Source organism: Ictidomys tridecemlineatus, chromosome 3, assembly GCF_052094955.1.
Source record: "Ictidomys tridecemlineatus isolate mIctTri1 chromosome 3, mIctTri1.hap1, whole genome shotgun sequence".
Classification (NCBI taxonomy): Eukaryota; Metazoa; Chordata; class Mammalia; order Rodentia; family Sciuridae; genus Ictidomys; species Ictidomys tridecemlineatus.
Window position 1 is genome coordinate 45,794,620 of NC_135479.1, and position 17,468 is coordinate 45,812,087.

Consider the following 17,468-nt stretch of genomic DNA (forward strand, 5'->3'; position numbering starts at 1 on the left):
AAAAACCCAAAAACCTGAAATTATGACATTTGTAGGAAAATGGCTGGAACTAAAGACCATCAAGTTAAGTAAAGTAAATCAAAGAAAGTGAAGAGTCATGTTTTTTTCTCATTATGTAGAAGCTAGACAGGAAAAAGGAAAATAAAGTGAGGGTGAATCTCCCAAAAATCAAAGGCAGAACAATAGAGGAAAGGGATCAAGGTGGGTAGGATATGGGGTGGGTAGTGCTGGGGAATGCTATTGGCCAAATTATATTGCTATATTGTGCGTGTATGAATATGTAACAATAATCCCATCAGTATGTACAACACTAATGTACTGATAAAAAATGTGAAGGAAAAAAACTCACAATGATACCATTTCACACCCACCAGGATAGCTATAATCAAAATGACAGATAATAGAAAGTATTGATAAGAATGTGGAAAACTGGAACCCTCATTCTGCTGATGGGAATATAAAGTGATATAGTTACTTTGGAAAATAGGCCAGGAGTTCCTTAAACAATTAAACAGAGTTATCATAGAACTTAGCAATTCTACTCCTGGGATTATGACCAAAATAAATGAAAATCTATCACCAGAAATATTTTTACATTAATATACTTTTTTTTTTAACATTAACACTTAACACTATTCATAAGAGAAAAAAAGACATTTGGTTCTGGTACTAAAAATGCTTGACTTCTTCATCTGGATATGGGTTTTACAGTCCATAGTTAAGACATGGACACTTTTTTTGGTGTTGTGGATCAAGCCAAGGGTATCACACATAGTAGACAAGCTATACCTTTAGCCCCTCATGTGCATTTTTTGAATAAATGTTGTAATTCATCAAGTTAAAAAAAAATGTAGTTATTTTCATTCATACAATTTATCTGCATCAAAGACTAAAGTCTAAATTTCAGTGTGTGTGTGAGTGTGCGTATACACACCAGGGATTAAACCCAGAGGCACATAACCACTGAGCCACAATCCCAGTCCTTTTCTGTATTTTATTAGAGACAGAGTCTAAATTGCTGAGGCTGGCTTTGATTACTTTTAATTTTAGCCACTGCACCTGGCTAAAATTTAAATTTCTTAAATAACACTTTATGTTCTAATCTGGAATGTTGGTATTGCTAATAAAATTATGTTCAACTTCTCTATTCTCTAAAAAAAATTTAATCCATGTACATTTGTTAAGAGTCATTTATATGGTACTTTTAGGGTATCTGTGTCATTCTTTTTTTTTTTTTTTTTTTGAGAGAGAGAGAGAGAGAGAATTTATTTTAATATTTATTTTTTAGTTTTTGGCAGACACAACATCTTTGTTTGTACGTGGTGCTAAGGATCGAACCTGGGCCATACGCATGCCAGGCGAGCGCGCTACCGCTTGAGCCACATCCCCAGCCCATATCTGAGTAATTCTAAAAACAATTTATTCTCTCAAAGTTTTAAGCATACATACCCATGATTTCCTCTGATTAATACTAGTCATTCTTCATTATTAACAGAAAGGGTTCACTAGATAATAAAAACTCAGGTTAGCTGGGCGTAGCGGCGCACGCCTATAATCCCAGAAACTCAGGAGGCTGAGGCAGGAGGATTTCGAGTTCAAAGCCAGCCTCAGCAAAGTGAAGCACTAAGCAATTCAGTAAGATCCTGTCTCTAAATAAAATATAAAATAGAGCTGGGGATGAGGCTCAATGGTCAAGTGCCCCTGAGTTCAATCCCCAGTACAAAAAAAACCAAAAAACCACACAGGTTAAATCAGTAATATGTTATATCATGGAAATTTTTTTGTTTGTTTTTGTTTTGCAATGCTAGGGACTGATTCCAGGATCCTACACATGCTAGGCCAGTGTTCTACCAATGAGCTACATCCCCAACCCTAACACTGAGTTTTTAATGTTAGTTCTTTTTACTGCATACATGTCTTTCAATATTTATAAGCAAATATATTTTTCACCTAAATTAGAAAGACAAAATAGGCCATTTAGTTACTATTAAATGACAGGTAGCAAAAATAATAATTTCCTCCCTTCAACAAGCTTAGTCCAGGAGTAAACTATGATCTAAGATGGTCCAAGTGGAAAAAAAAAATCAAAAGTTCAATGGCAGGGAAAGAAAAAAGCTCTACCCTCAGCAATCCCATAAATATGACTTGACCATGACTAAACCAACCCAAGAACAAAACAGCCAAGGACCAGAGAAACCTGGAAAAACAGAGCCTCAGCCTGTATGTGGTGCTAAGGATCAAACCTGGGCCATACGCATGCCAGGCGAGCGCGCTACCGCTTGAGCCACATCCCCAGCTGTGAATTCCTTGATCAAACTGTTCCTAAAGACCATACTATTGTTGTGTTTTTCTGATATATAAGCCAAATAAACTTTCTTTACAGTTAAGTCTATATGAATTGGGTTTTTAAGCATTTCAAACCAAAAGCATCCTAATTGATAAAATTTATAAATAAAAAAACTGCTCTCATCTCTGTAAACAGGCAAATTTAATTAAACATTCAACTACTTTAAAGCAAAAGACATTTTACCTTGGCTTCCAATTGGTTAGCAAAAAAGGGGGGGTTGCACATACAAAAATCATAGATTATTTCAGATTTTTCTTTAAGAGCATCCATCAGGAGTGTCTTTTGCGGCACTTTTACCACTAGGAGAAAAAATAAGAACTGTTAGCTAATATTAATGTGGTGGTGGTTTTAAGATATGTGAACAAATTCTTTGACACTACTCCCTTCAAGAGGTAGAATTCAATTACCCTTTGAGTGTAACTGCATTTAGTGACTCAATTTTATTAAATGGAATATGACAGAAGTGACCAGCTAAGTCATAGAGCAGCATGGCTTCCTCCTTGCTCTTGGTCTTGAATTCTGCTCTAGGAGAGGCCTACCTGGCATACTGTAAGGACACTCTAGAAGCACGTAGAAATCCAGGCAGCAATGAAGTAAGGTTTCCCTCCAATTGCCATGTGAGTGAACCATTATCAAAGTATTCTGTCACCAATCTTTCAAGTGACAGGTATAGCCAACACTTGAAAGTAACCTCATTAAAGACAGTGATTCAGAACCATCCAACTAAGACACACCCAAATTCCTAACTAACAGAAATAATTAGATAATGTTTATTGTTTGGAGTAATATGTTACATAGCAACAGACTGAAGCAAATGTATTAACAATATTATTATTTCTATTTTCAATATTTTAAATAGTACTCAAAAAAGCTTTATTTCTTTCTTAAAGAGATATAGCAAAACAACTTTAGTGAAAAAAATTAACAGCACTTTCATCTACACAATGGGCACAAAAATAAAATGTACAGATCACAAAGGAATTTGACTACAGCTAGCATAGTTCCATGTACTAAAATTTAAAAGACAGTATAGTTTAATCAACAATAGTTTCTTTCCTTTTAAAATATTGGTAACTATGTTACTTCACAGATAGCCAATTCTCATTATTCAAAATAGTTATATTCTATGAAGTTGCCATGTATACTGAATCACTAGTGTTAAGGGAAATAAAGGGTTAATCAGGTTTCTGTAAGTCTCTTGTCACATTTTTCATTAACTGATAGATATGCAACCTTGCTGTATGTGTGTTTCAGTTTAAACACACCTCATTTAATATACATTGCTCACTGATTAATAATGAACTTATGGCAGTAACACTGTAACCCTTGTCTGAATGAAGCTTACCTAAGGCACTTATTTTCTCAGTAAAAAACCTCAAAGCCTTCTTGCACTTAGAAAGAGAAGACATCACTTCAACATTATATTTAAGAGCCACTTGAAAGAGCAAAAATCACCAAAAAAAGCACAAAAATCTGGTATTATATAGACCACAAACACAAGACTTGTTCACAGTATTAGAACTGAGATAAGAAGGCAGAGTACTGCCTGCTTCAGTTATACATGAAAAAGTACACACTGGGTGACTGAAATGTTTTGCTACTCTGCACATGGCTGTGAATGACCACAAAAGCACCTTGAGTATTTATCTGGGTTTAAAAACAAATTTTAGCTATTAGAAAACCAATTTAAAGTTTATATGGAGAGAAAAACCACTCAAACAAACCAATACAATACTAAAAGAACAAAGCCAAGAAGTTGTTATTACCTGACTTTAAGACTTATTGTAAAGCTATGGTAAAAAAAGATAGTCAGAAATGGTACAGCAATTCAGGAGGCTAAGGCAGGACAATCACAAGTTAGAGGTCAGCCTATGGAACTTAATGAGATCCTGTTTCAAAATTAAAAAAAAAAAAAAAATTGGGGCTGAGGCTGTGGCTCAGTGGTAGAGCGCTCATCTGGCACGTTTAAGGTACAGGGTTCGATCCTTAGCACCACAGAAAAATAAAGTCATGTGTCCACCTACAACTAAAAAAAATTAAAAAAGAAAAAATTTAAGGAAACAAAAGAAAAAAGAAAGCTACAGGGCTGGGGATATAGCTCAGTTTGTAGAGTGCATTCTTTCATCAGTGCCATGCTGTCTTGTGTTTTGTAGCTTTCTTTTTCTTCTTCTTTTTTTTTTTTTTTTTTTGTGGTGCTGGGTATTGAAAGAATAGATCAATGGAACAGAACAGAGAATTCTGGATTCTGGATCTATTTCTGAATAGACCCACCACAATAATGCAGTCAAGGGCCTGGGGCTTTAGCTCAGTGGTTGAGCACGTGCCCCACATGCATAAGGCACTGGATTTGATCCTCAGCACCACATTAAAAAATAAATAAAATAAAATATAATGTGTCCATCTACAACTAAAAAAAAATGCAGTCAACTGATTTTTGACAAAGGAACAAAAGCAATACAATGAAGCTTCTTTTCAACAAATAAAACTGGAATGACTAGTACATTTTTTCCACATGAGATGATGAACTTAAGATGCAAAAAATCCTTAATAAATATTAGTAAATCATATTCAACAGCATGTTAAGAAGATTGTACATCAAGACCAAGTTGGTCTTATCCCAGGGTTGCAAGGTGGCTTAACATTTGCAAATCAATAAATGCAATTCACCTCAAATAGAATTAAGGGAAAAAATTATATAGGCATCTGAATAGATGCAAAGAAAGTCTTCCACAAAATTCAGCACCCATTCATTATAAAAACAATGAAGAAACCAGGGATAGAAGGAACTGACCTCAAAATCATAAAGGCTTATCTACAACAAACCCAAAGCCATACAGAATGAGGAAAAACAACATAAGGATAGTCACTCTTACCAATCTTATTCAATTTAGTTCTTGAAACTCTAGCCAGAGCAATCAGCCAAGAGAAGAAAATTAAAGGAATACAAATAGGAAAAGAAGTCAAATTATCTGTTTGCTTATTATAACAAGATCCTATATCCAGAAGACCCAAAAAAAAACACTTCATCAGAAAACTTTTAGAGGTGATTAAAAAAAAAAAATTCAGCAAAGTAACAAATCATAAAATCAACATACAAAATCAACAGTTTGGGGGATGGGGTACAGTGCTTGCCTAGCACACATGGGCACTAGGTTCGATCCTCAGCGCCACAAAAAAAATTAAAGGAATTGTGTCCACCTATAACTAAAAAATATATTTAAAAAAAAATCAATAGTTTTAGGGCTGGGGTTGTAGCTCAGTGGTACAGTGCTTGCCTAGCATGTGTGAGGCACTGGGTTCGATTCTCAGCACCGCATATAAATAAATGAATAAAATAAAGGTCCATCAAAAAAAAAAAAAGTATCACTAACTTTAAAAAAAAATCAGTAGTTTTTCTATACACAAATAATGAATCTGCTAAGAAAGAAATCAGGAAAATAATGTCATTAAAAATAGCCTCAAGGGGCTGGGGATGTGGCTCAAGTGGTAGAACGCTCTCCTGGCATGCGTGCGGCCCGGGTTCGATCCTCAGCACCACATACCATCAAAGATGTTGTGTCCGCCGAGAACTAAAAAATAAATATTAAAAAATTCTCTCTCTCTCTCTCTCCCCCCCCCCACTCTCTTTTAAAAAAAAATAGCCTCAAAATGGTCTGGAACCATAGCTCAGTGGTAGAGACCTTGCCTAGCATGTACGAGGCACTAGGTTCAATTCTCAGCACCACTATAAATAAATAAATAGGGGCTGGGGTTGTTGCTCAGTGGTAGAGCACTTGCCTAGCACGTGTGAGGCCCTGGCTGCTCAGCACCACATTAAAAAAAGAATAAACAAATAAAGTATTAAAAATAAACAAATGAATAAATATATGTCCATTGACAATTAAAAAACAAAATCCTCAAAAATAAATAAATGAAATAAATCTAACTAAGGAAGTGAAAAAAATTCTACTATGAAAACCAGAGAACACTGCCAGGCGCAGTGGTACATGCCTGTAATTCAAGGGGTTCAGGAGGCTGAGACAAGAGGATGGTAAGTTCAAAGCCAGCCTCATCAATGGCAGCAAGGCAATAAGTAAGTCAATGAAACCTTGTCTCTAAGTAAAAAAATATATATATAGAATATGGCTGGGGATGTGGCTTAGTGGTCGAGTGCTCCTGAGTTCAAACCCTGGTACTGGGGCGGGGTGGGGGGGAGCCACAAGAAAGAAACTTAAGAAGACATAAGAAGATGGAAAGACCTCCCATGTTCAGGGATAGGCAGAATTATTATTGTTAAAATGGCCATACTACCAAAAATGAGATACAGATTCAACACAATCCCCATCAAAAGACCAATTCTTTACAGAATTATACAAAACAGTTCTAAAATTCATATAGAAGAATAAAAGCCCCTGAACAGCCAAAGCAATCCTGAGCAAGAACAGCGATGCAAGAGGAATCACAACACCCAATTTCAAATTACACTACAGAGTTATAGTAAAAAAAAAAAAAAACTGCACGGTACTGGCATAAAAACAGACATTGTAGCCAGGCTCAGTGGTGCACACCTATAATCCCAGCAGTCCGGGAGGCTGAGATAGGAAGCTTTCAAGTTCAAAGCCAGTCTCAGCACAGAAAGGAACCAAACAACTCAGTGAGACCCTGTCTCTAAATAAAATATTAAAAAGGACTGGGGATGTGGCTCAGTAATTAAGCACACCTGGATTCAATCCCTGGTGCTAGAAAAAGAAAAAACAAACAAAGAAAAAAAATATTCCAACAAATAGGAGCAGGAAACGATAATCTTTTTTTAAAAATATCTTTATTATATTTACTTATTTTTATGTGGTGCTGAGGATCAAACCCAGTGCCTCACGTGTGTGAGGCAAGCACTCTGCCACTGAGCCACAACCCCAGCCCCATGGAAATGAAAATCTTAATAAGATCCCTAAGACTCAGGAAATAATCTAAAGAACTAATAAATAGGATGGCATCAAATTAAAAAACTCCTGCACAGCAAAGAAAGCAAGTAGGAATGTGAAAAAAGAACCTACAGAATGGGAAAACAATCTTTGCTAACTACTCTTCTGACAGAGGATTAATGTTCAGAATATGTAAGGAACTCAAAAAACTTAACATCACAAAAACAACCTGATTAATAAATGAACTGAATAGACACTCCTCAAAAGAAATACAAATAGCCAACAAACATGAAAAATTTCAACATCGTTAACAATTAGGGAAATGTGAATCAAAACTACACCGAGATTTCATCTCACTTCAGTTAGAATGGCAGTCATCAAGAACACAAACAATAATAAATGCTGGAAAGGATATGGAGAAAAAGGAACACTTTGGGCAGAACTATAAATTAGTACAACAACCATGAAAATTGATATCAAGTTTCCTCAAAAGATTAGGAATGGCACCACCATATTACCCAGCTATACCACTTCTCAGTACTTAGCCTAAAGAATTAAAGTCAGCATACTATAGCAATATAGGAATATCCTTGAGGATTGAACTCAGGGGCACTCACCACTGAGCCACATCCCCAGCCCTATTTTGTATTTTATTTAGAGACAGGGTCTCACTGGGTTGCTTAGCGCCTCACATTGGATGAGACTGGATTTGAACTCACAATCCTCCTGCCTCAGCCTCCTGAGCTGCTGGGATTACAGGCATATGTCACCATGCCCGGCTGATTACCCATGTTAATAGCAGCACAATCCACAATAGCCAAACTACAGAACGAGTCTAGGGATCTATGCATGGAAAAATAGATTTTTAAAATATAGTATATATACACAATGGAATTTTGTTCAGCCACAAAGACTGAAATTATGTCATTTGCAGGAAAATGGGTGGAACTTGAGAATATTATGTTGTCCAGCACAGTGGCACATGCCTGTAATCCCAGCTACTTGAGAGGCTGAGGCAGGTGGATCACAAGTCAAGGCCAGCTTCAGCAACACAGCAAGGCCTAAGCAACTTAGTGATACTCTGCCTCAAAAAGGGCTGGGGACAGGGCTAGGTAGCTATAGCTCAGTGGTAAAGTGCTTGCCTAGCATGTTGTGAGGCAGTGAGTTCAATTCTCAGCACAACATGTTAAAAAAAATAAAGGTCCATCAACAAGCATTTAAAAAAAAAAAAGTGGGAGGGTGACCTGAGGACCTAGCTCAGTGGTAAAAAGAACCACCCCTGAGTTAAAAAAAAAAAAAAAAAAAAAAAGTTATGGGGCTGGGTTGTGGCTCAGTTTAAAGCCCTTGCATGGCACAGGTGAGTCCCTGGGTTTATTCCTCAGCATCACATAAAAAATAAATAAATAATAAAATTAAGGTTGAATTCTTTAAAAAGAAAAAATTAAAAACACTATGCAATTATGTTAGGCAAAATAAACCAAACTCAGAAAGTCAGGGGTGGCATGTTTTCTCTCATATGTGGAAGCTAGAGAGGAAAAGGAAAAGAAAATCAAAGGGAAGTCAGCAGAGAAGAGGAAAGGGACCAGGGCAAGGGAGGAAGGGAATGAAGGGAAAATAATATTGACCAAATTATATTGTTATATTGTGTGCATATGCAAATATGTAATAATAAATCCCACCATTATGTGCAACTATGATGCACCAATAAAAAAACATGGGCGAGTTGGGCATGGTGGCGCACACTTGTAATCCCAGCAGCTCAGGAGGTTGAGGCAGGAGGATAGTAAGTTCAAAGCCAGCCTCAGGGGCTGGGGATGTGGCTCAAGCGGTAGCGCGCTTGCCTGGCATGCGTGCGGCCCGGGTTCGATCCTCAGCACCACATACAAAGATGTTGTGTCCACCGAAAACTAAAAAATAAATATAAAAAAAAAAAAAAGCCAGCCTCAGCAAAATTGAGGCACTAAGCAACTAAGTGAGACCCTGTCTCTAAATAAAATACAAAATAGGGCTGGGACGTGGCTCAGTGGTTGAGTGCCCCAAGTTTAATCCCCAGCCCTTCCACACACACTCACACACACACACACAAAAAAAAAAAAAAAAAACCCAAGGGGGTTAAAAATGTGTGAAAAAAGAAAGTTAAAAAAAAAAATCTAGAAATAGACCTTTGACAAAAATTAGTTCAAAACAGATCACAGAACTAAATACAAAAAGCAAAGTAATAAAACTCCTAGAAGATAACATAGGAGAATATCTAGATCATCCTGGATATGGAGATGATGTTTTAGATAAAACACCAAAGGCATGATTCACAAAGGAAAGAATCAATAAGCTAGACCTCATTAAAATTAAAATTTTTGCTCTATGAAAATTTTTGCTTTTATTCAAGAGAATAAAAAGAGAAGTACCAGGCTACAAGAAAATATTTGCAAAAAATATGTAATAAAAAACTACCATCCAAATACATGAAGTACTCTGCCAGGTGCAGTAGTGCACCTGTAATCCCAGCTACTTGAGAGGCAGAGACAGAAGAATTACAAGTTTGAGGCCAGGCTCAGCAATTTCAGTCACTAGCACCTCAAGGGTTCCTTTCACTCAATTTTGCTATGAATTTCTCTATAAAATAAAGTATGTTAAAATAGAAACCAAAACCACTTATGGACATTGGCAAATTAAAAAGATTCAAGAAAATCTACTTAAATAAACTGATTTCAGCAAGTAGGAAAATACATAGAGAACCCAGAAACAATGTGGATCAACTGTACTTACTTTTTTTTTTTTTAATTCTGGTATTAAAACAGCAAACCCAATTACAATGTGTCATTTTTTTTTAATTATCAAAGTCTGTATATTAAAGCCAAAGATAACAAGACATGTTAACTTAGATTAATAAACAAAGCCTGAAGGGGAATTTATTCTGTTGAGCTAACCTTTTATGAGATCAGATAAGTTATTCTGTTCCACATTTTTCTTTGCGTAGTTGAAACACATATCATCCACTTCTGTAGCAAGGAAATACCAGCCATTTAAGGTTGCTCCAAGTAAGGGATAGATGCAGGATGCCCCAGTACCTAGTAAAATAAAAATTTAGAACACATTCTACACATGAAAGGAACGTGAAAATAACAATGAGAACATCATTCTTCTCTTCTCAGATTTCTCATAGCTTTAACAGTTTAAATCACAAGCTGGGGGACCAGGGTTGTGACTCAGTGGCAGAGCATACACACACATAATATATACACACACATAAATAAAAAACTGGTTCATACTATGGCTCCTGGGTTCTCTATTTCATATATGTTAACTCTACTTGTAAGTAGAGTTAGGCTCCATAGAAGACAGAACCCTTGTTGTCCTCCTCATTCGTGTGTTGTATGTAAAATGAAGTTTACATCAATGAAGGTCAAGAAATATAAAATTGACTAAGCAAAAATGGTCCAAATTCAATTTAATTTAATGCTTTAAAAAAAGACATCATTTTGGCCATGTGAGGTGGCACACACCTAAAATCCCAGCAGTTTAGGAGCTGAGGCAGGAGGAACATAGGTTCAAGGCCAGCTTCAGCAACTTAGCAAGGCTCTGCGCAACTCAGCAAGACCCTGTGTCTAAATAAAATATAAAAAAGAGTTGGAGATGTGGCTCAGTGGGTAGTAAACCTGGGTATGACCAAAAAAAAAAAAAAGTTGTCATTTTAAATCTCATACAAACTCAATTTTCTTTTTTTTTAATCTTATCTGTTAAAATATCATAGCAACATCTTAAAACAGATCAATGTACACATCCCATTCTCCAAAAAGCAGAACAAAATATATAGGGTGCAAATTTTTCACAACATCAGACGGTCCAATTCCCCACATTTCCATAAATTGTCACCTGAATGAAATCAAAAGTTTAAAGAAAAAAATTAAACAAACAAAACTAAAGACAACCATTTTTTTAGATGCAGAAACATGGAAAAATATTTCATTTGGATCCAAAAACATCAGTCTTGGGCTAGCCCCACCACAAATTCAAAGGAGATATTCACAGATAAATGCTACAGGCAAAAATTATTCTTTAACCAACTAGGGTTCGGTCCTAAACTGACATGAAGAATCACTAGTCCTGGACTGGTCTATATACTAACCACAAATATTGCCTTAAACCACTGTCTAATCTTAGCCAATTAGATCCTAGAGAGTATATTTGAGAGAAGGAAGGTCAGTGTTTCTCCTGAAGGGCTAAACCAGCAATCAGCCTAAACCAGCCACTTCAGATCTATTTTCCCCTGACCACATCCTGGTTCCAGTCTAGTTCCTAGTGATCTGGCAGGAAGCATTAGAGGCTGGAGGTGCTCCTAACCCAGAGGAAACCCAAGGGAGATATTCTGAACATGTTAGTAAAAGACAGGATGATTCATGGCTACAACATTTTAGCTCTTTGATGGTCATAATGACTACTGTCCAAGTCTCCTGGTCCTAAGCAGTCTGGGCAAACTACTCCTCAGGGATTTGTTAGAGTTGGAGGAGGGAAGGAGGGTCCTCTCAGAACCCACAATTATTTAGCTCTGCTGGCAATTCTAGTGAACCAGAGTCATCTGGAATAAGAAAATGTCAGTAGCCCTTTTGGCTCTGTAATAAAAAAATCCAGATCAGGTTCCAGGCCCTTGACTCTCATACAATTGCCTCTCTCTTCATACTACAATTTCATTTCAAATAAAAGTGTGCTTACCTCCAGGGTAATAAACGTAGGTAAAAGATCTACTCTCTGCCCACCCCCAAAAAAGTTTTGTCTCAATTCTCAAGACCAAAAAACTTGCATTCTGACATTCTAATGCCCTCAGAAAGACAAATGACATCTTTTAAGTGGGTAATAATCTTTATAATGATAAATATAAATGGAAAGTAATAATCATAGAATTAGAGCAAACTGATGGAGTCTGGGGGAAGAATTTATATAAAACCCTAATTAGATTGAATATGATTCCAGCAAGCATTGCCCCTTGTGAAGAGCTAAAATCCATTAACCTCCTATATCCCCAAGTGCTATTTTAGAGAGTTTGGGGCATAATTAAAATCAAGTTTGCACCAAATAGGCTGTTAAGCTATCAAAGCTTTCTAGAACCTTCCACCAGTTCTCTGCCATGAATATAAAAGGGTAAGAACTTTAAGAAAAAATCCCAATGTTTTTACAGTGCTTAAGCTCATATGGAGTGCTCAAATTTTGAATGTGAAAAGAATGATGTATTTATCCAGCAACATTCAATAAATCATTTATTGGATAAATATTATATGCCAGAAACTTTGCTAGCTTTGGAATATTATAATAACCAAAAATTAACTATACTTTGCAATCTAGCAGCAGAGAATAACATTAGTCAAAAAATTAAAAACAGTACAGTTTTAAACTGAAATAAATGCCATGAAGAAAGAAACAAGGCTTTCTGAAACACTGATTATAATCAAGGAACTTGTGTTAGCCTGGAAGGTCAGAGAAAGCTTTTCTTGAGTTGTCATGTACAGTATTATATAAATAAGAATAAACAAGGTGATGATGAGGGAAGTTCCAGGCACAGGAAATAACATACAAAGTTCTGGGGCTATGGTGCCTTATTAGAAGAATCTAAAAAAAGGATAGAAAACAAAGAAATGTCTGGAGAGAATAGTATACACCTGTAATTCCAGCTACTCAGGAGGCTGAGACAGGAGGATCACAAGTTCAAGGCCAACCTCAGCCACTTAATAAGACCCTGTCTCAAAATAAAAAATAAAAAGGGCTAGGGATATAGCTCAGTAGTAGAGCACCCCTGGGTTCAACCTTAGTACATAAAGGGAGGGGTAGGACAGGGAAAGAACCATATAAGATGGGCTTAGAGAGGCCTTCAGAAGAAGGCAAGGATCATACAAAGGTAAATCTAAAAGGCCAATTCAAAGTTTTGGGTGTTTACCACAAAAGCATTAAGAACCCATTAAAGTGGTGAAAATGCAATCAGATGTGGAGTTATAGATATTTTATGAATGCAGGGCAGAGAACAGAATGGAGGGACGATTGAGTGGATGACAGCATACCAGCTGAGAAGTTATCCTGTAGATAAGGTAAAAGATGATGATAACTTGGATTGGGGATGATGGCAGTGGAGATAGAAGTAGATGATTTAAGAAATATTAAGGGAGCTGGGGATGTGGTTCAGTAGTACAGTACTTGCCTAATATGTGTGAGGCTAGGAGGGAGGAAGGAATGAAGGAAGGAAGGGAGAAAGATTGACTTAAGAAAGCCAGAGGGCTGGGGATATAAGCTCAGTTGGTAGAGTACTTGCCTTGCATGAACAAGGCCCTGGGTTCAGGCTCTAGCACCAAAAAAACTGAGGCAGGAGGAACACTTAAGTCCAGGAATTTGAAATAAGCCTGGGCAACACAGTAAGACCCAGTCCCCCAACAAACAAAGGAATCAACAGGAAATAGTGAAGAATATTCTCAGTGAGAATGAGAAATATCAAGGATGACAGAGTGGATTGCGGTAGACTCACTGAAATACTGGAACTAGTAAGAAACACTATGTTTTGGTCTTGGACATAGCAAGTCTGGCACATTTTTCAGATATCCAAGTTTCTTAGGTGTATGAGATCAGAGGTCAAGGAAAAGCAATCCATGGGGCTGGGGCTATAGCTAGTGGTAGAGTGCTTGCCTAGCAAGTTTGAGGCCCTGGGTTTAATCCTTAGCACTACATTTAGTAAATAGAATAAAGGTGTTGTGGGGAAAAGGAAAAGAAAAAACAATCCAAGTTGAAAGAATATATAAATATGGGACTTATTTGCATGGAGGTAATGAAGTCACAGACATGAGTGAAATTGCTAGGGTAGGGTGCTGAATGAGAAAAGGCTAAAGACTGGGCCTTAAATAAGGATTATCAGTATCAAACAGTCAGAATAGGAAAGTAAGCCTGAAAAGTGAAAGAAGAGCGAGTAGAAATGAATAAGGAAAACCAGAGGAGACTGTTGCCATGGAAGTAAATGGAGAACAGTGTGTGAAAGAAAGGAGAAGTCAAAAAAAAAAAAATGCTGTTGAAAAGGTCATGTAAGATGAAGACTCAAAGAGTTCACTGAAAATGCAAGCAAATGTCAAAGTTACACATTTACTACCATCGACACATTGTGACCATTAACTATACTATATCTAGAAACAGACACAGAGTTGTTAATTCAATCTTTCCTATAAAGAATCAGTTAAGGACAAAGGATTAAAAGAAAAAAAATTAAAACCCTACCAAATAAAAACAGTGAGTAAAACAAACCATTAAGAAATAAAGATACCCTGGGTTTGTGGCTCAGCAATAGAGCACTTGCCTAGCACGCATGAGGCCCTGAGTTTGATCTTTAGACCACATAAAAATAAATAAGTAAAATAAAGGTATTGTGTCCAACTACAAAAAATTTAAAAAAAAAAAAGAAGAAGAAATTCAGGGGCTGGGGTTGTGGCTCAATGGTAGAGCGCTGGCATAGCATATGCAAGGGCCTGGGTTCGAGTCTCAGAACCACATAAAAATAAATAAATAAAATATTTCAAAAGAAAGAAAGAGAAAAAGACATCTTACAAAGAAAAAGTACATCTTACATGAACTCAACTTTTTCCTGACTTTAATCTTGGATTAAATACCCTCTCTACAAATAATCACCCAAAAGATTCCCAAAAGTATTCAGGCCCACATGATCTTTTATTAACTGGCCATTGCCATAAAACCTCAGTATGATGATGTCTATACTAACATCAATTGATTCAGAGTAAAGATAAGGCCCAACAGTCATGGAAATCAATGTGGAAATTTGCAAAGCTGACAAGAGCCTCACTTTCATCCTGTACCTCTTTTACCACCTTGCTCCCTGTTTAGAGCCAAATTTCTCAGGAGAAATCTACGGCAGAAAAGCCCAAGTATAGTGGATAAGAACAGTAGTTAAATTAGGCTAGCTTCTTTCACACAACAAATACTCAGTAGTTTATTAAGAATTTGGCCTTGCAGAACTTTTGAAACTTATGTTTAGCCACAAAAGAATTTAAAACTATATACCTATGTCGATTCCTCTTCGGAGAGTACTTTTATCAGAGTCCTGATGACCAATCAGATCTTCCACCCAATGAATATAGTTGAGTCTCAACGGAACTGTGGGAATTAGTCTTTCCAGTGGAATATCAATAGAAAGTCCAAAATCTTCCTTTAGGAGAGTACAAGTCAGAGCTCTGACTGCTTCAGGGTCTTTAAAATTAACACTGTGGGATGAAGAAAAAGAAACTGATTACTAAGATTCACTATAATGTATAAGCTCTATGGCCACCAGGCATTACCAAACACCCATCTAAATTTCATAAAAAACACACACAAATAGGTGTCTACAGCTTCCAGCACAGTGGCATACATACATGGGTGTTTAACAGACTCACAGCATATGAAATGCAGTATAATTTTCCACCAAAAACAATGCACATCAAGCACAGAGATTTTATGCCTCTATTCTCATTCCTCCCTGCCCCCTTACTTAGCTATGTGACTTTGGACAAGTTATTTACTACCTCCATGAGACTGTTTCCTCAACTGTAAAATGAGGGTAGAAGTACCTGTACTACAGTGCTGCTGTGTATTATCAGTGAAAAGTACTTTACATAATGCCTGGTACATAGTAACTATATTACAAATGCTAGTTATATTTTGCTATTATCATTAACATCGTTTGACAGTAGTATTCTTTGAAAATCATACTTTAAAATGCAAAGAAAGGCAGGATGACACATGCCTGTACTTCCAGGTATTCTGGAGACTAAGACAGGAAGATCACAGGTTCAAGGACAGACTAGGCAACTTAGCAGGACAGTCTTTTTTTTTTCGAGAGAGAGAGAAAATTTTTTAATATTTTGTTTGTTTGTTTTGTTTTTGGCAGACATAACATCTTAATTTGTATGTGGTGCTGAGGATCGAACCCGGGCCGCACGCATGTCAGGCAAGCGTGCTACCGCTTCAGCCACATCTCCAGCCCAAGCAGGACAGTCTTAAAATGAAAAAACCAGGGGCAGTAGTGCACACCTGTAATCTCAGCAACCTGGAAGACTGAGGCAGGAGAATTGCAAGTTCCAGGCCAGCCCCAACAGCTCAGCGACACCCTATCTGAAAATGAAAAATAAAAAGGTCTAGGGATGTAGTTCCATGGTAAAATGCCTCTGGGCTCAATCCCCAACATCAGCGGTAGAGTGCCTGCCTGGCATAAGCAGTCAATTTATTTTTTTTGGGGGGGGGGCAGTACTCATGATTGTACCCAGGGGTACTCTACACTGATTTACATACGTATCCCCAGCTATTTCTACATTTCACTTTGAGGCAGGGTTTCAGCAAACCTCCTGCCTCAGCCTCTATAGCAGGAAGGATTACAGGCACGTGCCATCATGCCTGACTTTCACGGCCAGCTCAATGACTATGCTTTTTGCAGTACTATGCCAGATGACACAAATGACCATTTCAAAGAATATAGCCACATCCACATCAAGTGGGTTTGCCAGCCCAGTTTGCCAGATCTCTATTACATTTAAACAAAACCAGCAATCTTTATTTTCATACAAAATTCCTTCTATTCTTAAAATCTATATGGTCAGTAAATAATAACTAAATTTTGTACAACTCACAAGCTGACTGGTTGGACCCTCTATTGTAAACAGTAGAAATGTAAAGAAAGTGGGTATATTTGGTTACTCTGTAGGTTTTGTTTCTTAGTATTGGGGATTGAGCCCAGGGGCACCTTACTACTATGTGACATCCCCAATACTTTTTATTTTTAATTTTGAGACAGGGTCTTGCTAAGTTACTGAGAAACTTATTAAGTTGCCTACACTGACCTTGAACTTGTGATCTTCCTGCCTCAACCTCCAGCTTCCAGCCTCCCAAATTCCTGGGATTACGGGCATGCACCACCAAGCTTGGCTGACTTCTTAATTTTCATTCTTTTATTTAAGTACTAGGGATTGAACCCAGGGCCTTGCACATGATAGGCAGGCACTTTACCACTGAGCTATATTCCCAGCTTACTCCATACTTTTAAAGGTGAAGTATAAAAATGCTTCCCTCTTTTTATTGCTACTTCATATACCTGAGTTACATAGAGTAGGTTAGAATTTTTAAGAAGTTATGATAGCTGGCATGCATTCCATTCTTCATTCAACAAACATTTTTATCAGTTGCAATAAGCAAGCACAGTCTGGTAAAGG

The 17,468-nt window shown here is 37.1% G+C and overlaps 1 protein-coding gene across 1 annotated transcript in view; it reads right to left on the reverse strand.

The window, feature by feature from the left end:
* The window catches only part of Mettl16 (methyltransferase 16, RNA N6-adenosine), a 70,323-nt gene that overhangs the window by 36,178 nt on the left and 16,677 nt on the right, over positions 1–17,468 (reverse strand). The window contains exons 3-5 of the mRNA XM_005327922.5: positions 15,289–15,488; positions 10,176–10,316; positions 2,531–2,646 (exon numbers count right to left, since the gene is read on the reverse strand). Of these exons, the coding sequence (XP_005327979.1) occupies positions 2,531–2,646; positions 10,176–10,316; positions 15,289–15,488 (457 nt within the window). The remainder of the gene's footprint in view (positions 1–2,530; positions 2,647–10,175; positions 10,317–15,288; positions 15,489–17,468) is intronic.